The 18018-nt window shown below is 43.4% G+C and overlaps 1 protein-coding gene across 8 annotated transcripts in view; it reads right to left on the reverse strand.

Moving 5' to 3' along the window:
- Positions 1–18018, reverse strand: part of NTRK3 (neurotrophic receptor tyrosine kinase 3) — a 389200-nt gene that overhangs the window by 97868 nt on the left and 273314 nt on the right. For 2 of the 8 annotated variants that reach the window (XM_079127502.1, XM_079127501.1), the window contains one exon: positions 14716–16827. The exons of the other annotated variants lie outside the window; for them this stretch is intronic. In XM_079127502.1, the coding sequence (XP_078983628.1) occupies positions 16709–16827 (119 nt within the window). In that variant the 3' untranslated portion in view covers positions 14716–16708. Of the gene's footprint in view, positions 1–14715; positions 16828–18018 lie in introns of those variants that run through there. 8 annotated transcript variants of the gene reach the window in all.

The following is an 18018-nucleotide window of genomic DNA, read 5'->3' on the forward strand; positions in this document are numbered from 1 at the left end:
CTTGGCAGACATAGGTGTGACCAGGATTCTGCAACATCAGGAAACTAGGGACATACAGGTACCTATTACAATGTGGTATGAGACTTCTGTCTATGAAGCAGGGCCAGGTTTAAATCCTCTTTGTGACCCTGATGTTGTTTGGATTCCCATTAACCCATTCACTGCCATTAAAATTATTGCCATGCCCCTATACCTCTGATGTGCATAGAAACTATTAATTGTATGGGTGGACTTCCAGGGAACCTGGAGACACTCCTGCCTGAGGAATCTGTAAGAGGAAAGAAGCATTTTATTAATGCCATTGTTAACAATTTATAAATCAACAACTATTTATTGAGCACCCACTGTGCTGGGCACTGGAGTATATTAGCAGATTTGCAGATGGGCATGCCAGCTGTAATAGGGCCTGAGAAGGGAGAAGGCAAAGTCAGGCAGGCAGGAAACAAGCCAGGTCTGAAGTGACTGCAGTGGCAGAGCCGATTCCTCAGTATGCGTCATGCCCTGTGAGAGCTCCTGCTTCCTGAGCCAAGGACATGGACAGATGGACTGAACAATGAATGGACACTGGTATGCTGGTAAGGGCTCCAGGCTTTCCTTTAGCCTGGTTGTCAGTGGCTAATTCCTGTTCCAATCTGCCTGCAACCGCTTCTTCGTGGAGAGGAGCAAGCTCTGAGTCCATTCCCATACTGTGTTTCCTTGATTCCCAGCTACCCTGTCTTTCAGGATGATGCCAGAGAGCCTCACAGGTTGGGCCGCACATGCCCAAGTGGACTTCCAGAGTGGGCATTCACTGTTGCTCTTTCAGCCTGGCACATAGGAAAGGCCAGCACCCCGGGATTCTGGAATGCACATGGCCTCTTGGCAGCTACTTCTAACAGAGACTGACAAACAGCTTGCTGGGGCTGTAGGAAGTGACACAAACCTAATTGCACTCATTGGTTTCGACTTCAATGCTCCTCCCAAGTCCAGCTTTTCTCGCCCTTTCCTACTGCCACCAGGTCTTGATCCTTAATGTCACCCTCTTCTGCTTGTCTGAGCTGCCACCTGTTTCAGCTCTTTCTGCATCATCTGTTCTGCTGTTGGGGGCCTTTCTTTCTCCCAAGACCTCATCTCCAGCAGACACAAATCCAGGAACTCAGAGGAGGGGATGGTACATTCCTCCTGCTTGGCCAGCTTCTGTTCCACTCTCAGAAAGACATAAGGACCTTGTTAGAAAAAGAGGAGGAGGCATGTGGGAGTGACAGGGCAGGACTGCTGTCACCACTGAGAGCTGCTAGAGAAAAACATGGCTATCACTCGGCCTCAAAAGCTGAAGATACAGATAATCTCATGATTGATTTCCCCACCCACTTATCTTTCCTGTTGTTATTTCCTTGAATTTGCTCCAGCTGATGACTTTTCTCTGGCTGGGGCCCCCTCTACCTCCCATGCAGATCAATGGGTCCACTGGAAATGCATAGCTCAGAATTGTCTGTGGCCTTTTGATAGTCAGCCTCCATCTCCACTGCCATGCTTCACCCAGTGTGGTCCCCAGAGGCTGCCTGCTTAAAGGCCAGGGCAAGAGGTCAGAGTGCATGGAGACTGCCCCCCAACCTCACCCTGACCTTGAGAAAGCCACAGCTCCACGCTTGGTCAGCCATCTGTACAACATATGAGATTGGAGCCTTCACTCAGAATTCCATTAACATTTCTAGACTGTGCAGTTCAGAATCTCCAGCCCTAAATGGTGGGAAGACTCTGGACAGAAGAGCCTTCAGGGAGCATAAAGTGAAGGCCAGGAACACTTTGAAGTCACCTGAGGAAAGAGAACCTTATAGTCCCCATCGTTGCATCCTGGGTCCTGAATTTGATGTGTTTCAGAAGGAGACAGTTTTCCTAAATAGCTAGGTATCCATAAGGAGACTGGATACCTGCTTGGGGGATCCCTAAATATTCAGAGGTGGCTGAAATAGAATGCGAGGCACTAATGCAGAACCTTGGTGGCCTACCACTGAGCCATCACTCTCATGTGGCTTAGCTACAAAAAGTACCTAAATACCTGCACTATTTCTCATAAAAACTGAAAAATAAAGCAAAATAATCCGAGTGTCCAAACACAGGGGACTAAGGAAATAAATATGGTATATCCAGACAGCGGAACATTACCCAGCCATTAAAAATCATGCTGTGGCTCTCCATTTAGTGAGACAGTGGGGAGTATCATTTTCATATGTTACTCTTGGGGTACATATGTGGCCATATATACAGAATGGATATATCAAATAGCTTATGGGGCTATTTGGCTATATGTTAATATTATACTTAGGTTCAAGCATGTTTATTTAGATTCAATATATTTAGAATCGATCTCCTAAAGTTATTTAGAAGAGCAAGATATTACCAAGAAATTAAATAAATTTGAATAACTCAGTACAGTGGAATAGCATTTATCTCTAAAAAAAAGAAAGTTCTCTAAGAGTCCCAATAAACTGGGGGGAAGGGTGTTTTTTAAAAAGACATAATATCATGCATATTATCACTTCATTTGTGCAAAATGAAGGAAAAATAAGAACATATACTCATATTTGTTTAGGTTGAATTTACTTAGATTTAAGGACACACAAGGACATTGGTTATTTATATAATAATGATGAAGGAGGAAGAATCCTCAGAGGAGAGGTATAGGATGGACAATGTTCACACTTTATAGATAATAACAATACTGAGATAAATAATATCAAGGTAAATAATGTCTCAATAAAGTTTATGTACATTATGTAAATTTATTATATATATTATACACATAAACTTTATTGAGTTTATATTTAAACTTTATTTTTACATAACTATTATATAAACTTTATTGAGGCATTATTTATACACAATAACATTCACCCATTTGAATGTACAATTCAGTGACTTTCAGTAAATATACTGAATGGTGTCAGAATAATCCAGTTTTTAGAACATTTCTATCACCCCAATAAGATTTGCAGTATCCCACACCCTGGCCCACTAATCTAATTTGTCTCTATAGATTTGCCTCTTCCTAATAGCAGCATACAAAAGGGGATATTTTGTGTCTGGCTTCTCTTAATTAATACATTTTCGAAGTTCATTTGTGTATCATGTAACAGTATTTCTTCTTTTACTGTTAAATAGTATTTCATATCAGATGGATATACCATATTTTGTTGATCGATTTTCTAGCTAAAAATATTGGGTTTTCCCAAACTGCAAAAACTGCTGCTATGAACATTTAAGTACAAGTCTTTGTGTTGTGTAATGGTTTTTTAACCATGTGATGAATATATTACTTGTACAATTTTTCTAATATTGCTAAAGATCAGTTAAATGGCACATGTAAGCAATCTTATGAAAAAGGTAGCAAAATACTGTATGTGTGCACAAATGCACATAGAAAGGTTTTATTCTGTTAAATAATTAAATAAGTACATTAAAAGAGATCAGAAGGCAGAAAGCTAAAATGTTAACAGTATTGTCTCTGGGTGATGAGATGGTGGATAATTTATGTGTTTGTATGCTTTTCTGTATTTCACTGAATTTTCTACTGTGAATATAAATTACTTTTGTAATCAGAAAAAAAGCACACTGTTATTAGAAAAAAAAAAAAATCCTTCCCATTCAATTTCTCCAGGGTCTTTGCCTCTCTGTTACAGAAAGATATCCTCACAATAGGCCTCAAATGGGAGGTGGAAGGCGGGGAGCCCCTCTCTCTCCAGTGCCATGCTGGTCACGGCATCCAGAAAACTGCAGATCCCCAATAAATACCAATCAATTGTGGAGACCTCGAGATCAGTCTCCATAGCAACCTGACAAGGGCATGATACTCCATGAGCATCGCCCCAGCCTGGGGATGGCCCAGCAGGCAGAACATCCGCCTCAGACAGCCGAGGTTGCCTCAGGACCATAGTGCTTAGCTATGTGGCAATGGGGTCAGACTTCCCAAGGGTAGAAGATACTGACAGCTCCCTGAGTGAAGGAACATTTAAAGTAGTAACTGATCATTTTGATTGTGGGATTCTCTGAAATGCCACTTCTATTTATACATCTGCAAATAGATATCATGATTCAGTATTTTTAAGAATACCATTTAAGAACTAGGTGTTCTCCCTCCGTGCTTACCTCTCACATAATTTCATCATACTGCTTCATAACTTTTCACTTATCTGCACCAGACCCATCCCTTACATTTGAAGGTCCTGGGATAAGAGGATAATTAGAAACCCATATCTTACACGTCCAAAGATTTGGAAGTTATAAATCAAGTTAACACACTCTTAAATAAAATATGTCCTAGACTCTTACTTTGTTAAATATATGTTCAGAATAATCTAAAGTCACACCTGAAGGGCTCCAACTCCTTGGAGTTGTGAGTCCCTAGTTGTGGCACTAGAGATTTGGCCCCTAGCCTACTCCCCTTCTTTCTGAGCCCATCTCCATCCCACAGCAAAAGAGGCATCTTGTTCATATGTGTGCACATTCAGCCTGCAACTCCATCTGCCCTTAAATACTCCCCCTCCCATTCCTACTGCCTCTAGACAGTAGTCCCTTGGCCAATCCTACAGCTTAGCCCACCCTTAGGAGAATGGATCAACAAAATGGCCTGCACACATCCCAGGGGTACAGTAAGAGCCATTTTGGTGAGGATCTGTGCTTTAGATAATTAGAACTTTGTCTCTAAGGGCAAGGCAGCACAGGTTTCAGGTGGTCACTTCCCATGGTCCTTGGATTCCCACCAATGAAGGACATTGCTTTTGCCCAAGACTATGGGATTCTGGTCTATATTCTCAACCTTTGCCCAATACTTTGGGCTGGACACTTCTTTGTTGTGGCAGGCTGTCAGTGGTACACACCCTTAGTTGTAACAACAGTAACAACCAAAATGTCTTCACCCATATATACACACAATGGAGTTTTATTCAGTCATAAAGAAAAATGAAATTGTGTCATTTGTAGGAAAGCAAATGTTATGCAAAATAAGCCAAACTCAGAAGGTCAAAGGTCACATGTTTTCTCAGATATGTGGAAATCGGAGAGGAAAAAGGAAATGAAAGCTGTGTGGTGGGGGCAGTTTCATGAAAATTGAAGGGAGAAGAAAGGAACCAGGGGAAGAGAGAGGGGAAGAAAAGGAGAAATACTGAGGAATAATATTGGCCAAATTATATTGTTATATTGTGTGCATATATAAATATGTAGCAACAAATTCCATCATTATGTACAACTAAATAACGTACCAAATAAAAAAATATGGAAGAAATGTCTCCATACATGTATCCTGGGTGATGAGATTGTCAACAGCTGAAAATCACTGCACTGCTAAGGATCTTGAAGGGAGAAGATACAACTGCTTCACCGAGTAGCAGAGTACACAGAGCAAAGCAGATGTCTCCCAAATGTTTGAGGGGCAAATTAATGAACTGCTATCCACTCATGATCTCAATGGCATTCTGGACGGACCTACTGTCCTGGTAAGAACTGTGTGTATTAGTAACAAGGAGCTCATCAGAAAAAGCTCAGAGCACTTCTTACTCCCAAGATACAGATGAGTACAATAGGTGGTGTGAACCCTGTCACCCACCCACAGCCTCACGATGAGACGGGTCTCTCTGCGGGTGGTGGTTTGGTGCTATTCAGAGCCAGCCTGAGGAGGTTTCCTAACACATTATACATATCATAGTCCACTATTTCTCTACTAAAGCTGCCCCAATTAGAGAGTCCATAGTCTCTAAATATAAATAGACAGTCCTATGGGTCCTGGCTAGAACACCATTGAGCCTCATATGTTTCTTAAGCAAATCCTAATGTGACACTCAATGAAGGCTACAGTATACATGATGGGTTGCTTCTCTTTGTCTCCCTGCCATTCATTCTTCCTGCTCTTACCATGGAAATTTTGCAAACACTGATCATGCTTAGTCTCCTTAATCGATCAATAAGTTTGACTACATCTAGTCCATCTTCCTTCTCCAGAGCAAGCCAACAACCACAACTCGGTTTTCTTACTACTAGATGAAGTCATTCTCGTATATTTCCCACATTCCTGGTAACTGGTACATGGTTATATCCAATTTGGTTTAAGTCAATATTCTTGTGCAGTCACAGAAGTTTACATGAAGCATTTGGCTTCTGACAGATTCCTACACTTGGATCAAAGTCCTTAACTGGTAGATTCTTTGTACCAAGAGGATCCAGATTTGATTTCATATTCTGCTTGTGCCACAATTTCTCCAGAACATCAGGTATCAAAATGGGAACCAGAAATTCCTGGTAGCCCTGAAAATTCAGAAGATTCACGTGACGAAACCATTTTTCTAGCAATAGTAAGATGGTATGTGCTTTTCTTTACTCTCATTCTCCCCCAGGTGTTCTACAGAGAGTTAACTGAAGACTTCTGGACATCTGATGACATCCTCGCTCTGATGGTTAAACTGAATGTGTATGTGTGCTTGGGTTTTACATTTATTGTTTTAATTTCAAACAATGATGAATATAGATGAATTTATACCAGACAGGCAACAGTTCTCTGTGGCTTTGAGAATTTTTTAAGAGTATAAAGGGACCTCAGACCAAAAGTCTTGAGGATCACTGCTCTCGATTGAGGATGCCAGTCAGACTTCTACATCCTAGAAAGTGGAGAATAGAAAAAAAACATTTGGAAGATTTTTCCGTGAGGTAGAGTTGGTTACTGAGTGTAAAAATAAGTACATTTTCAGAGCTGTATAACAGGAGTGTCACTGTGACATTTTAACTGTGAAACGTTCCCTAGGTTCTTCAAGGTGGAAAAAACAGATTTAGAAAAAAAAAAAAAAAAAGCAGAAGTATTGATATTTTTAATAAAAATAATATAGCCTAAATACAATATTGTTTGTTCTGAAATTGCACTCTGACTAGCTTCACCTCATCATACCCAAACTGTCCAAAAGTTGGCTCCATTTGTTTGCATCTCTGAGTGTGTCAGTGGTATGCAAAAACAGTTAGTAAGAGAGTGACCAAGAGCATATTCACATTATTTGCAAAGAGGAAAGAGAGAGCATGTGCAGCTTTTAATTTTAATTTTAACTGAAATTTGTGGATTATTAGTGGATTTCAATTACCCATACTATAGAACCGGGGTATGATTATCAATAAGAAGCATTTTCTCTTATATCTAAACATCACAATTTATAAAATAAGCAGATGAAAGACCCCATTTCCTCCAGCTTTACCACCAATCCTTTAAACACTTTTGATTTACCCCTTTTTGCATTTATTCACATCCCTTCACCCTTCATATAATAGAGATGCTATTTCTCCACACCCCAACCTCACAACCAAATACCAAGATGTTTTGAACACATGGCATCCTTCACATGCCCCATGTACCCAGAAGAGGCACAGGAAAATTTTCTCCATCTTTCAGATGGAATAGCTGAGAGATAAATTTACCTCTCCAGAACCCCATGGCCAATTGGTACCTTGGTCAAAATCAAGATGCTTCCCACCATGCTGGAGCAGAGCTCTTCTGCATCCCTGTTTGAACAAGAACAGGCTGGCAGCTGATAGAGGTTGGAAAGATGTGCTAAAGGATCTGCTGGAGACCCCTGGAAGGAAAGAGACTCCTGCTCTTGGCAATAGCCATTTCTTGAAATTTCCACCCATAACCCACATGTCACAAGATATGGATTTTCTTAAATAAAATAACAATCATAGTTAAAATAATAACAGATAACTCAAGGAAATGTCAATAGCATATCATCAAGAGAAATTTTACCAGTTCAAGGCCGGGGCAGTTAAATAATGGAACACAAACTACCACTGTAAGCCCAGCCACTTTTCCACAGCCTGCTTCCATCTTCCATGCTATAAATAATTCAGTTTTCTTTTTTCTTAAATATCACAAAACCAAGTTGGAATCTTTATGTGAAGGATTCTGCAGTGTCCCTCTCTCCCTCCCTTGCCAGCCCAGGAAACTCCCTAGAGAATGACCCCTCAAGCTTTAACATTTATTCTTTGACATTTCAGACTATTTGTTAGGCAGAGCTGCCTTCTTGAGATCAAAGTAGGAAAATCTTGCCAAGAACTCCCGCCTGGCCCTGTCCAACTGCGACAAAGAGGGTGTATTAACCCCCAAGCATCTATTCCTTCCTCATCCAGAGAAAGCCAGCAACCCTCACCCAAAGAGGGAGCATTCCTCTCATTCTTCCCATCAAATAGGCCAACATATTGAGCAGAGAAAACCCAAGAACCAAAAGGTGTCCCCTCCAGAAGATAAGTAACTCGTGGAGACGTGGCATTTAGGGCATCTGTCCAGGAAGGATATTTTATGTGGGGATCAGCAAACCTTTAACCAGCTACTCAGAGACAAATACAGAAGAAGGAAAGGTAACTTACCCCAAGTCATTTTGCTAGTGGCAGTGCTGAGACTGGGATCCAGGTCTTCATGTCTGCGTGCTACCTCTAGAGATGACACCTCCACCTCCGGCCTGGGAAGGTGGCTGGATTAATGCTGAAGTCTCCAGCTCTAAATGTGAAAGGACTTACCATTCCCTCTTGAGATAGCTTAGTGCAGATTTCCTGCTCTTCACATGAGTCTCTGCCTACCGATAACCAAAATCTTGTCTCTCTATGGAGAGGGTATAGTGAAGGACTGAGCCTAGAGGTGGGTAGAGGGCCTGAGTGTGGTTGTTCCTTGATATAAAAAGGTGGGTTGCTGGTTAATGCCTCATACTTAGTTCTTGGTTAAAAGTTTCTACCCACAAAATAATACTGTTTTCTAAAGTGTGTGTGTTGAATCTATTAGCAGGTGTTAAGTGAAAAATGTTCCATGTTCAATTAGATTTGGAAAGTAGTAGAATATAAAGGTTTATTTACAGCAGGGCTTCCCTGATCTTTTAATATTCTAAGGCAAATTGTGAATCTATAGCATCTCATAGACTAAAGGGGGACATGCTGCAGTCAATGAAGAAAGGAGCACTTGATCTTTACATTATTTATCTAATAACTGAAGTGAAAGAGAAAAGACTTTTCTGCAAGTTGGGGATTTCAAATTAAGAGACAGCCATATTGCAGTAACTGAAACTTTGCCCAGAAAACAGATCCATTCATGTGGGATAACAGTTGGTCAAGCGGTTGACCCAATAAAATTATTAAGATAGCCAAAGACACCATCATGAAAATGCACAGTGGGGTTATTCTGGTCTTTTTAATGACCAGGTTGGCCATTTGGCATCAGAGGTACTGTGCAGCAATCGTTTGTTATGGTAGCAAGAAATGCCAAATTGACAGCCATAAAGATTGAACGATTCTGTGAGTCATTTAAACATGGACTCGGAATTTAAAATCTCCCAGGAAGGACATTCTCAGAATATGTTCTATGTTCACAGTGCCTTCCTGCTGCCCTCTGACTGTGGGAAAGAACAGGTATCTCTCCCAGGGTCCTTCTACAGACAATCTTAAGAAGAATGAAAGACCAAAATGTAGAAATACAGGTTAGATGCTAAATAAATTAAATTAAACCAGACTATGAGTTACACACACACATATGTATGTGTGTGTATATATACATATATATACACACACATATAGATATATGTGTATGTAAAATTTAGTAAGAGAATGCTGGTACTTCAACACATGTATACATTGATCCATATATGTATATATCAGCATTCTTTTACTATATTACTAAATATGTGTGTGTGTGTGTTTATGTATGTATGAGATATATTCCATATTAGCTAGCATCTTTTTTCTTCTCATTAAGATCGCCGATAGGAGGATTCTGGAAGATACACTTGCATTGACTGACCATGGGACACAGACTTGGAGACATAGACTTTAAGACACAGTTTGCTCTTGCCTTGACTTTGATAGCAGAGGGGCAGATATCTTGGAGACTGCTTGTCTAATCAGTTCTGAGAAGGGTGGGAAGTTTCTTTAGGTTCAGGGGTCTCCTTTGTCTCTGAGAAGACTCAAGGACACTCAATGGCATGGGTTCCTGACATCCTCAGGAAGTTGGCTGGATGAAGTCTGCATTTCCACAGTCCTGTGTTGCTAGTAAGGGTCATATCACATCCCTCTAAGAGCACATGTGCCCCTCTCCCCACCCCACATCCCCTTTCCCTGAGAAATCCATGTGGGGTCAGGATTTTGTGACATTTTATCAGAGGTCATTGCAGGCCTTGAAGAGTAAAGAACATCAAGTCACATCACAAGGACCCAAACAGACTGAAGCTAGTGTGAGCTTCAGAATATGAGTGCAGGTGGCATCTCAGAACTCCACAAAAGAGGTGTCATGGGGCCATATCCAACAGCAGTGAAGTTGCTTTCCCTAGGTCCTTATTCTCACTGTTGAATGAATTTGGGGACAAGTGAAGTAAGAATGTGTCTTTTTAAGGGAAAACAACCATGTGCTCCACTGAGATCCCCAAAGGCAGAATGAGGCTTCATTTTGCTGCCAAGATAACAGCACACAGGTAGCAGAAATGGGTAGGGGGAAGAGACACGAAGACAAGCTGGTTGTCATCAGCCACTGAGATCTCCAGCATTAACTTACCAAAGTCAGGCTTGGTGGTGTTGTCTGAGCTGACATGAGGCTTTGTCCCCTTCATCTAAGTTTGAAGAAACTTAGATGAAGCCAGGAGCCAGACTGGGATCCTGGAACACACAGCTTGGGGCAGCCTCACTTCTTGCTCTTCAAACCCTCTCCATGACTGTGTGGGGAGTTTTGACCCCCATCCTCTGAACCCTCAAATGTGACTTTTATCTTAGTCAGAAGTTTCATCCACTGAGTGAGAAGAGGATTGGGATTAAATATCCCACCCAAGTGGGCCCCAAAATCCTAATGTAATTTCAGAAGCAAACCCCTCAAAAAACAGACAAGGGACATTATCTCCTGCCAACTCATCTCTTTCTATTTAATTTTGAGTAGGGTTGAAGTAGGGTTGAAGGAGGAGTCTTATTTAGTTCTGAAAATATATTGTCAGAGCTAGTCTGAGGTTCTCTTGGGAGGTGGGAAGTACAGGGGGTGTAAGAGTAGGATTTCTAGAGGCAAAATGCAGAACCAGAGCTATCCAAAGAAATTTGAGGCTGCAGGCAGCTTCGCCCACATCAACCAGCATTAAAGAGTCAGAACAGGGTGGGTGGTGTCGAGCCAGGAGAGGGAAGGAGAACTCCAGGTCCTTGCTGGACAATTCAGGTGCGAACCAGGCTTCCTATCTTTCCCCACCCTCCTCAGCCCCTCTACTGTCACCCTGCAGGGTTTTCTTTTGGTCCTTCCCAGAGCAGCCTCATAGAAGCCAGCATCACCCCACCCCATCCTGCTCCCTGCTTGTCCCTCTCTGCCACCCTTTTTTCTGCTCTTGCTTTCAGAGTCATGCTGGCAGCAATGTGCAAGTCTAGCCCAAGTGCAGGAGTCAGAAACACTGAAAGAATGAAGACTCAGGCTCTTTGCCTAATCCCTGTCTGGCTCAGCTCAGAAAGCTGCACAACAATGAAAACAATGAAGTCGCCCTGTGTTGATCTGCCTGCTCCTGGCTCTCTCTGTGGCCTGCAGCACTCCATTGCCACTTGGCCATTGTACCTGAGAGGTTTCATTCTTTACTCATGGCTGGCCTTGCCCTGAGGGAACTGTGCTGAGCTAGGGGAAGTGTCACAGCCCTGTACTATGTCTGGGTCACACCTGTGACTGAGGAGGTAGAGGTGAGAATATGGCTGCGGAAAGCTTGGCTGCAGAAAGGAATTCCTAACATAAGAGGAGAGAGATAGGGCAGGCAGAGACCAGCCTCTTGGCTTCCAAATGGAAACTGCTTTGCCCCTGTTTGCTTGTGTGAGAATCTCATGGCTGAGCTTCAACACACCTGGAGGTCTTTGAGGTAGGGTTAAGAAAGGTCAAACAGGGGTGTTCAATCAGGCATCTTTCTTCCATCACCTTCCTGTTTAAAACTTCTCATGCTTGCCCATACCTGGGCAGCCTACCTACTTCCTAAGGAAGGGCTTGGTCTCACCCAACGAGTCTTCTCCAATGTCAAAGATGTGATCACCATTTGGGAATCTAAGCAACTGCAAACCAGGGGATTAATCTTAGATCTAAGACCAACCACACTTTTGGGCATCCCGGGTCATGAAATGCTAGAATGAGTAAGAAAGGAATATTGTAGATGTTCTTTTCTAGAGTCTTGAAAATAGCCCTGTTTCGGTGGTACCAGAAGGAAGCTAGGCACATTGTCTAGCTCCAGAAGCCACTAACAAAGACTTGTCTTCAGAGTGATGGGTATATTTATAATTGGGCAGCCCCAAGGACTGACTGCAGCCTTCCAAAGGCAAAGAAGGGCTGCTTTGCAGGGGCAGCAGGTCAAGCTGACACTGTGCTCAATCCTGGTTCTGCTAATCAAATGCTATGAAAGCCCAGCACAGTTACTGAATCTTCCTGAGCCTTGATTTTCTTGTGGGTAGAATGTGCTTGGCTCTGAGTAGGTGCTTCCTAAATTAAATATAATAATTATTATTAATGCTCCATTGTGGACCCATTTTGTGGAGCTTAGAAATCTATTCCAGGACCTAGTCACATAACACAAGTGACAAACAGCCTCTCCAGGGCATGGCTCTGGAACACACTATGCCACATTAAAGATGCAGTTGAGTTTCTCACCCTCAAAGATTCACAACCCAAACTCCTTCAACTACCCCTCCAAAATCAAGATCCAGAGAGTACCTGGGAAGCATACTGACCTCATGGGCTGTGAGCTGTAAACCTCTACAGCAAAATCCTATAGGCACAAACATAAACTTAAGTCTAAGAAAGTCACAAGGAAATCCTATGGGTGAGATTCGAACCCAGAGGGTCAGGGACCTACAGGTCTGGCTGTGCCCTGAGCTGCCCTAATTGAAACCAGTCTAAGTTGGCATTGTCCCTGGGCTGAGTTCAGGCATGCCCTGTCAGCTCTGCCTGCCCCTGAGGGGTAATGGGGGGATAAATGCCATGGCACTTACATACCGAACAGGAAAACATAGAAAGCAGAGGCCTAGAGACTAACATCTTCTTCCAAACTACGGGTCCTCCTTCTTCCCAATAACCTTCCTATGCTTCCCTGGCATCTGCTGTGTTCTCTTCAGCTGCTGTTTGAGAACTTTTCAACTCTCTTTGAATCTTTTCACTCATAGCACAAGGCCTTGCCTTATACTTTATAGACAAAATAGGAGCCACCAAGCAAGAACCTTCTCACTTTCTTCACCTAAACCTCTAAGGGACTCCACGTCCCCCAATCTTTCTTTCTGCTCCTGCCCCATCAGAAGAGCTCTCCCTCCGCCTGGCTAATATCTATACTTCCTTCTAAGCCATGAATTCTTTTCCTGTTCTCTACCATTTTCTTAGGAGATACTGCTACCCCTTAGCTGTTCTCCTATGCATTGGCAAGCTCTGCACATCAGAACATAGAAAAACTTAAACCTCTCTCATATTAAAAATGAAAGCTCTTCCTGTAACCCATGCATCTTTCCTGGTTCCAAGGACAGTCCCCAACCTCTTCCAACACTGGCTCCCTAGAGCTATTGAGTAAAGAAAAATGCAGAGCTAGGGCAATCTCCACCATCCCACTAGGCCACTGTATGGCCTAGTAGCTTCCATTTTGGGTAGGAGAGACTCAAATCAAGCTAGACCCAAATAGGAGATAAAGTGAGGGTAAGTAGCCTACCAATTCCCAGTCAGACCCCAAGGGGAGCTCCCCCATATTCCATGATTTGTTTCACCTTGATTTCCTAAGTGACCCAGTTCCAGCAAGGCCTTCTGGGCCTAGTGAAAGGTTCAGATACAACCAGGATCCCTCCCCCAGTCCTTGTTCCCCACTGTTGCTCCTTATCTACTGCCTACAGTGTCCCTTCCTCATAAAAAAGAAGAGAGTATAGGTCACAGAAAGCATCTTAACCCTCCCAAGTATATCAGGGCCCAGAGACTAAGGGCAAACATGTGCCAGCTCTTCTAAGCATGTGCATTGACTTTAAGTAGGACTTCAGGACTATTTTGTCTCACCATTTCTGCCACACTCATGAGACATTAGGACAACTGGGTCCACCTGAGTATACGCATGTGATATGTATTTGTGCACGTGTGTGTGTGTGTGTGTGTGTGTGTGTGTGTGTGTGTGTGTAGGAGGTATCTCTGAATGATCAGGAAATTGACCTGTGATTCCAGAGCGCCATCTTTCTCTAGGCAGTGATGTCCCCAAGATGCACAGGGAAGATACATAATCACTCTGTCCCAGGAAGAATCCACTGCCTTGCTGTGCACAGAAGATAAAGGATTGCCCCATTCCCACTCTCAGAACCCTTTGCAAATCAGCCCTGAAAAGATCACCTCCACAAATCTTAGCTGTTCAAATAACAGAAAAGTTCTCCAAGGGAGTGGAAGTCTTAGGGGTCCTAGTAGTGACTGCAAGATTCAAGTTTAAATCTTGCTTCTGCTGTGTGACAGTGGGTGAATCATTTGACCTATCTGAGCCTCTAAATCTTTCTCAATAAGATGAGGAAACACTTTGCCATATGAACCTGACCTTTCTGGAGGAGTCTCAATGAAAGCAACCAATGGAACAGGTTGTAAACACCTTTGCAAACAGAATTGAGCTAAGAAACTTCGTTAAAAGAGTAATAGAAAACAGGAGAGAACATGTGGGCAGCCTAGAATTTCCATATCTTTAATGTTCTTGGCAAAATTTCCAAATAAGAGATCTGATTCAGTCATTTCATTAGAAAATAAAGTGTTTATTAAGAAACTATACACTGAACACTCCTATAAGTCTCTGTGGAAACACAATGCCCCAATGTCATAGCACAAGGTGAGGAAAATGGCAGAATAAAAGATGCTGGGATGGATGAAGCCTGGGAGGCTGGAAATGAGGTAATGATTTACAATAATTAAAAAACATCATCCTCAAGCTTACTCCTTAAAGCCACACTCGGGAGGAGGCCCTAGACCCAAGGGGCCAGCAGGGCGTGATGGGGAATGGCCTGACGTGGAGCCATGGGGAGCAGATGAGGGAAACCGGAAGGGGCTACATAAACACACACCTAGACATCCCGGAGAGAACCTGAAACCCCAGGTGGTACTCTGGAAACTTGGTGCCCACCCCAGATACTGGGCAAGAACTTGGAAAGCTTCCTGTTTTTCAACCCCATGGAGGCATCTACTGATCAGGTTGGGAACCTGACATGAAGAAGCATCATCCACAGGACCCAGGGGAAGCAGAACCCATCAACCCATCAGTAAGAGCCTTTAACTCCCAGGTACATTTGCTAAAGGCATAGAATCTATTCTCTATTGCTGTGCAACACCGCCCCCAAAACACAATGGGTTATAAAAACCACCATATTTTCCCAAGAACTCCCCCATGGGTGCTCCCTGTTCCTTGTTCATCATCATCAAGTGACAATCTAAGCTGCCTTCATGTAGCAGGGACCCCCAGTGGGTGTACGGAGAGCTGGACCAAGCCAGAAGTCCACTCAGCCAATGTGTCAGTGAATCTGGGAGAGTCTCAGACCCTGCAAATGTGCCTTTCCTATCTAGCAAGGAACAGACAACTTCTTCCTTCTCCCCAGTGGATCAAGTCAGAAACAGGGGAAACAGCCCCCCTCTTTGGGAGAGGGTGGCTGTGGAGTAAGGCATGAGTCAAAGCAAGCAAAGTAAACACACAGATTGACCAAAGAACAGGGTGACACGTCCGCTGGTGCCATGAGAGGGGCTGGAGGAGGCCAATTTTTACTTCTCTTCCCCTTCAGTTCATCTTGACCTTGAAATGGTGATTCCATTGGGTTCCATAAGTTCTGAGTCAAGAGTAAGTGGAAGTGGGGGAAGAGAGCCAATCCCAGGATCATGGCCTAGCAGGAAGGGCCTTGTTCCCTGATTCCCTCGGTCCCTTGTGGTCCTAGTAGGATGGCCAATTCACGGGCAAGGCCTCCTGCAGCCAAAGCTTGTCGGAACTGCACCTCTAGGGGCCAAGGAGCCTGGAGAAACTCTTTCCAAGGAATTTTCTAATATCGCACTCACTGTGAGCCGTTCCAGAGAAGAAGGGGCGAGTGTGTCCAAAAAAGGGTATGATTTTCTCCAAAAAAAAAACCATAATAACAACAAAAAGATTGGTTTCCATTCTTCCCTCTGAGACCTAAACTGGTGCAACACTTGGGCCTGGCTCCCTCTCCTCTTACCGCGCCGTCTCCACCTCTGCTTAGGTGCTCCTGTGACTCTTCCCCACTGGAGGTTGCAGGGCGACGAGGTTACTAAGAGGACAGTGTCCTAGGGAGAGCCAGGGAGACCCCATACTTCCAAGCGGGAAAGTGAGGCCACAGCACAGCTGGACTTCATCAGGCTTTCTCATGGCGGTTGGGTTGTTTTTGTAAAAGGAAGAGAATAGCTAGTTGTGTATAAAAGATGGCTCCTGGTGCACAGGTTTTAATTCTCTTTATTGGCTCTAAAGATGGTGGCAGGAGCTGCCTCGTAGGTCAGAAAAAAAAAAAAAAAAAAAAGCACGGTGATGATTGTAGGGAAGGGGCAACCCTGCCAGTGGCCGATGGGAAATGCCCATCTTGGTGGTGTAAAAGGGTGCAGGGGCACCGGTGGCTCATGCAGTTTCTACTTAGCATCCCTGGATCCAAAGAGAACAACGCCTAGAGCTTCCAACCTCTCAGAGGGCCCAGCCTACCAAGGTGACATCAAAACAAGGAGGCTTAAAAGGAGTTTTTAAAAGCCATGACGTCCTTTGCTGAAATAAACATTGACATCCTCAACATAGATGCCATGGTTAAGAGGCTTGGAATGTCCGGGAAGGCTTATTGGATTCAACATAATTTCTCTGAAACCTATAAAAAAACAAAAAGAAAAAAAAAACAGAAAAACAGAAAAAAGCAAAATAAAGTAAAAACCAAAACCCCCAAAGAAGATCAAAACTAGGAGGGGAAATAGAGAGGGAGTTTGAAAAGGGGAAAAACTAGAGATATATGGATATAGATATACATTGGAAATAGCCAAATGAATTGCCAGCAAAAGGGAAAGATAAGGGGGAGGGAATAACTTAAAACCAAGAATGGTCAGGAAAACTGGAAACACTCAGTTTTGCTGCGGCCTCCACTGAACCGAGGAAAGGAAGTGAGTGCCACATTTGGGGACTGGGCTTGGACTGTCATGGAAGAGGAGGAACAGACTCATCTTAGGGAGTCTTGGTCTATGATCACATACAGTCATTCCAATTCTGGAAGGGGGATCCCCTGACAATGAGCTGATGGGTAGGTGAGAGCAGGGGTGTGCATGCTGGGGTCACTAGAGGAGATGGAAGGAGAAGGCTATGCTGCCCCAGTTAGGGATACCAGTTCTAGGAACTGAAATTTCATAGACCCTTTCTGACCACACTGAGAGGCGGATGCTCTATTTCCAAACCTCTGAGCTTTTACCCATTGACCTTTTCACCTCATTTCACTAGGACCATGATGGTTTAGGAAAGGACAGCTGAGGTCTCAGACTTCCCGTAATTCCAAGTCTTATAGGGGATGGACATATCCCTGAGGAGCACCATTGGTGGCCACCATGTTATGGACTGCCTCAAGCAAGGAGGACTTCCATGACAGCTCAGTGTCTTTCTGGTCACATAGTCAGGGACTGAATGAGGATGTCCTGAGACATGGGTACTCCTAATCAAATCTTCAGAAAGAAGTTGCTTGATTAAACCCAGAGTTTTTCATGTCTGTAAAGAATGTACATGTTTGCATGTGTGTGTGTTTGTACACGTATACACTCATGTACACATGTATACACATATGTGAACAGAGTGAGCCTATCTTTTCATGAAAGCTATATGCAGGCATGTGGAGGGTGTGATGGACCACTGGGCACTGGGGGTTCATGATGGGGAGAGTTTGAAACAATACAATTATGTTGAGACTTTCCCTTCTGCAACCTAGGACTGGACTCTTATGATCAAAACAGGGTTGAGTCATTTGGGGTGTTGAGGTCCCTCCCTCTGCAAGGAGTAAGGTCAGATTTGTAAAGATAGAGGG

This window comes from Sciurus vulgaris (assembly GCF_902686455.1).
Source record: "Sciurus vulgaris genome assembly, chromosome: 2".
Lineage (NCBI taxonomy): Eukaryota > Metazoa > Chordata > Mammalia > Rodentia > Sciuridae > Sciurus > Sciurus vulgaris.